This window comes from Montipora capricornis, chromosome 6 (genome assembly GCF_036669925.1).
Source record: "Montipora capricornis isolate CH-2021 chromosome 6, ASM3666992v2, whole genome shotgun sequence".
Taxonomy (NCBI): Eukaryota; Metazoa; Cnidaria; class Anthozoa; order Scleractinia; family Acroporidae; genus Montipora; species Montipora capricornis.
Window position 1 is genome coordinate 29,264,741 of NC_090888.1, and position 3,029 is coordinate 29,267,769.

The following is a 3,029-nucleotide window of genomic DNA, read 5'->3' on the forward strand; positions in this document are numbered from 1 at the left end:
TCATGGCCGGCTATTTCAGAAGTTATTAAAACCCCGGATTAAAGACTGCTAACATGATACTCTAGAATCATAATAATGAGGCTGCACAAATTGGTAGCTTCCAGTGAAATTGCATAGTAAAGACTGATATTAATAAACATGACATTCTAGAATAATAGTCATAAGGCTTTGCACAATTTGCATGGTAGCTTACAGTGAACAAGTATTCACTTACCTCATTGACAATGACAGACGCTGGTTTGAATGGATCTGCTACTGCTTTCTCCTTGACAGAGGCCATGATTTTTGAGGCTGCCGCTGCCCCAATTGTTGGTTGGTGGTTGTGGCTCTGGGTTCCCTGCTGAAAGTCATTGCCCCGCTGGATGACTATGGCTTTGCATTGATTTCCTTTCGGGCGTACAGTGCACTGCCAATATATGGCATTTGCCCTTCTCAGCTTCACATTGTAGCTATAGCCGTCACTGTCCACGAGTTTCGTCTTTGCCCGTTGTGTACCTGCATCCACCAACTGATAGGTTATTGTGTAACTCTCTGATCCTGTCAGGTCCTGGATACTGGGGTCACTGATTGAGTCCTCCATTGGCTCATCTAAAATCAGAAGAATATTTTAAGAATTAGAGTAGATCAGCTTATTCAAGGACCACAGCTGATTATTGTACCCCTGTATCATTGTTAACAACACTGATAATATCGTATTTTGTGGACAGATACTGTTGTATGCCATTAATAACCCCCCCCCCCCCCCCTGCTTCCTCACCCCTTAATTTAGAGTAAGGTTCAAAAATCAAAATGTCCTTACCATCATAAGTGATATTCGGTCTTGTGAGTAATTGATCCATTTGATCAGAGGCATCGTCATGGAGAGTCTGTTCCGAGAACCACTGATCCACATCCATTTCTTCATCAAAATAAATACTCCATGATTAGTGCTAATCTATTGTAATCTATACCAAGCACGTGTCACTGGATACAAATTGTTTTCTGATGTCTTAAGTGAAGAACTGGCTTATCTCAATTTACCTTTTTCACAAAATAAATACTCCATGATTAGTGCTAATCCACCAATTAAAGGGCCTAGGTCACGCTATTTTAGGCATTTTCAGCACTGATCAAGTGGTCATAGAATTAACTAAAATATCAAAATAACTGTTCAAAACTATAGAAGAACTCTAACAAAACACAGGGAAGCCAAGAAGGGACATGGATGGACAAAACTGGAGAGGATTGAAATGGATTGAGTTTGGGTAAATTTGAAAAAAGTCGGCCCTTTACAAAGCTTGAAAATCATTCTCAGTTGTTATGTGGCCGTGATTTTGCAAATGAAAGACTCTTGCTCTGCGAATATGACGTTTAGAGATCACAATTAACAAAATTAAACAAAATTACCTAAAATAGCGTGACCTAGCCCCTTTAACCTAACCTATTAAAATCTTTTTAAAATATATACCAAGCACGTGTCACTGGATTTTAACTGAAGAACCGGCTTAACTCGATAAATACTCCAAAAATAGATTTTACTTACCAACCGCACTCTCTTCTTGGAGTTGCTCTAGATCGCTCCACATCACGTGAGGGGGATCATAAATTGTAGACACGGAATTCACGGACACGGATAATCTTGTACTTTCCGCCACAGGCTCGTCAGCATCAGACGTTGCGGTGGAACAAAAAGCACAGCGCCACTCGATGTTTCCAATCTGCACAGCAGCGCGATATGCCTGTTGCGATATACCTGTCGGTATAATACCGGTAAAAGGCTAAGCCACTTGTCAAATGTTAAACATTTATAGGGGTAGACGTGACACGTGAATTGATTGATAACCTAACGGTATCCTTGATTCTCTTCAGTTCAGAAGACTGTGATTTGTGAATCCTGAATCGGTTTTCTGGGTTGTCAACTTAAAATACGTGATTCGTGAACAATCGAACACTAAATCTGAAAATGGATTTTGTCGCAGATTCACAAATTGGAAATCCATGTCGGGTCAGGATTTCAATTAACAAAATCCGTCGCGAAATCCGTTTTCGGATTTTGCGTTCGATTGGAAATCCGAAAATCCAGATTTTAAGATCTAAATCAGGATTTCTCAATCGAACGCACAAACGTTTGAGTAACAGTGTCATTTTGCCACGCACCTCGCATACATTTTCATGTCTCGCGCCTTGAGACATACAGTGGAATGTCATGAACCAGCCTGCGGGTCTCTTCCCAATCGCCGCGCGATATTGTCAGTCGATGAAACAACAAACACGACAAGTCATTTCTTTCAAGTTTAATATGATACAACCAACTAACAATGTAAGTATACACAACTTACTTACTTTTTTACCTTAAAGATTTCTTAAATGGTATCCTACCCTTTCATACAATTTGGCATGAAATTCTTGCGAATCGACGAAAACCATCCGGCCGCGCAGTCGAAAGTGAACTAGTAAAGAATGATGTGAAATGAAATGCCGCTGACAGACGAAAACTCAAATCGGATATCCGATCGATGGTTCGTTTTTCTGCCTGATAGTTGTCGAGTAAACTTCTTGTTTTGCTTTATCTTATAACATCAACAGTAACTTCGAATGTTTAGGCGAGTTAACTTTATGTGTAGGCGAATTAACTTCACACGTGTGGGCGAGTTAACCTGTAGGCGAGTTAACTTGTGGGCGACGTGACCGGTTACCGAAGTGAGCGGGAGGATGGAAAAGCTCTTTAAAAGGTAGCTGCTGATCGAGTAGTGGCTGAAAGTTTGGAAAACTCGAGGACCAACCGTTGCGTAAATTTAATGGGGCTGTTTCTTTTTTTAATGTTTTTATTACCCTACAAACTTAAGTTCAAAATGAATGTATGTTTTTGAAGTTCTTATCCTTCACTTTCGTGCAAATAGAGCAGTATTTTCGTCCTCGTCGGCTGGAATAGTGCGGACCTTCGTGGAAAAAACCAGCGATTAAATTTCACAAAAACCACACTCCAGAAGACGAGCATGACGGCAATGGGGAAATATTATACAAAACACTAACCAAATGAAGATGACGAC

At 40.4% G+C, this 3,029-nt stretch overlaps 1 protein-coding gene across 1 annotated transcript in view; it reads right to left on the reverse strand.

Moving 5' to 3' along the window:
• LOC138053579 (uncharacterized) overlaps positions 1-896 on the reverse strand; it is a 2,101-nt gene extending 1,205 nt beyond the window's left edge. The window contains exons 1-2 of the mRNA XM_068900193.1: positions 800-896; positions 215-588 (exon numbers count right to left, since the gene is read on the reverse strand). Of these exons, the coding sequence (XP_068756294.1) occupies positions 215-588; positions 800-896 (471 nt within the window). The remainder of the gene's footprint in view (positions 1-214; positions 589-799) is intronic.
• Positions 897-3,029: the final 2,133 nt, after the last annotated feature.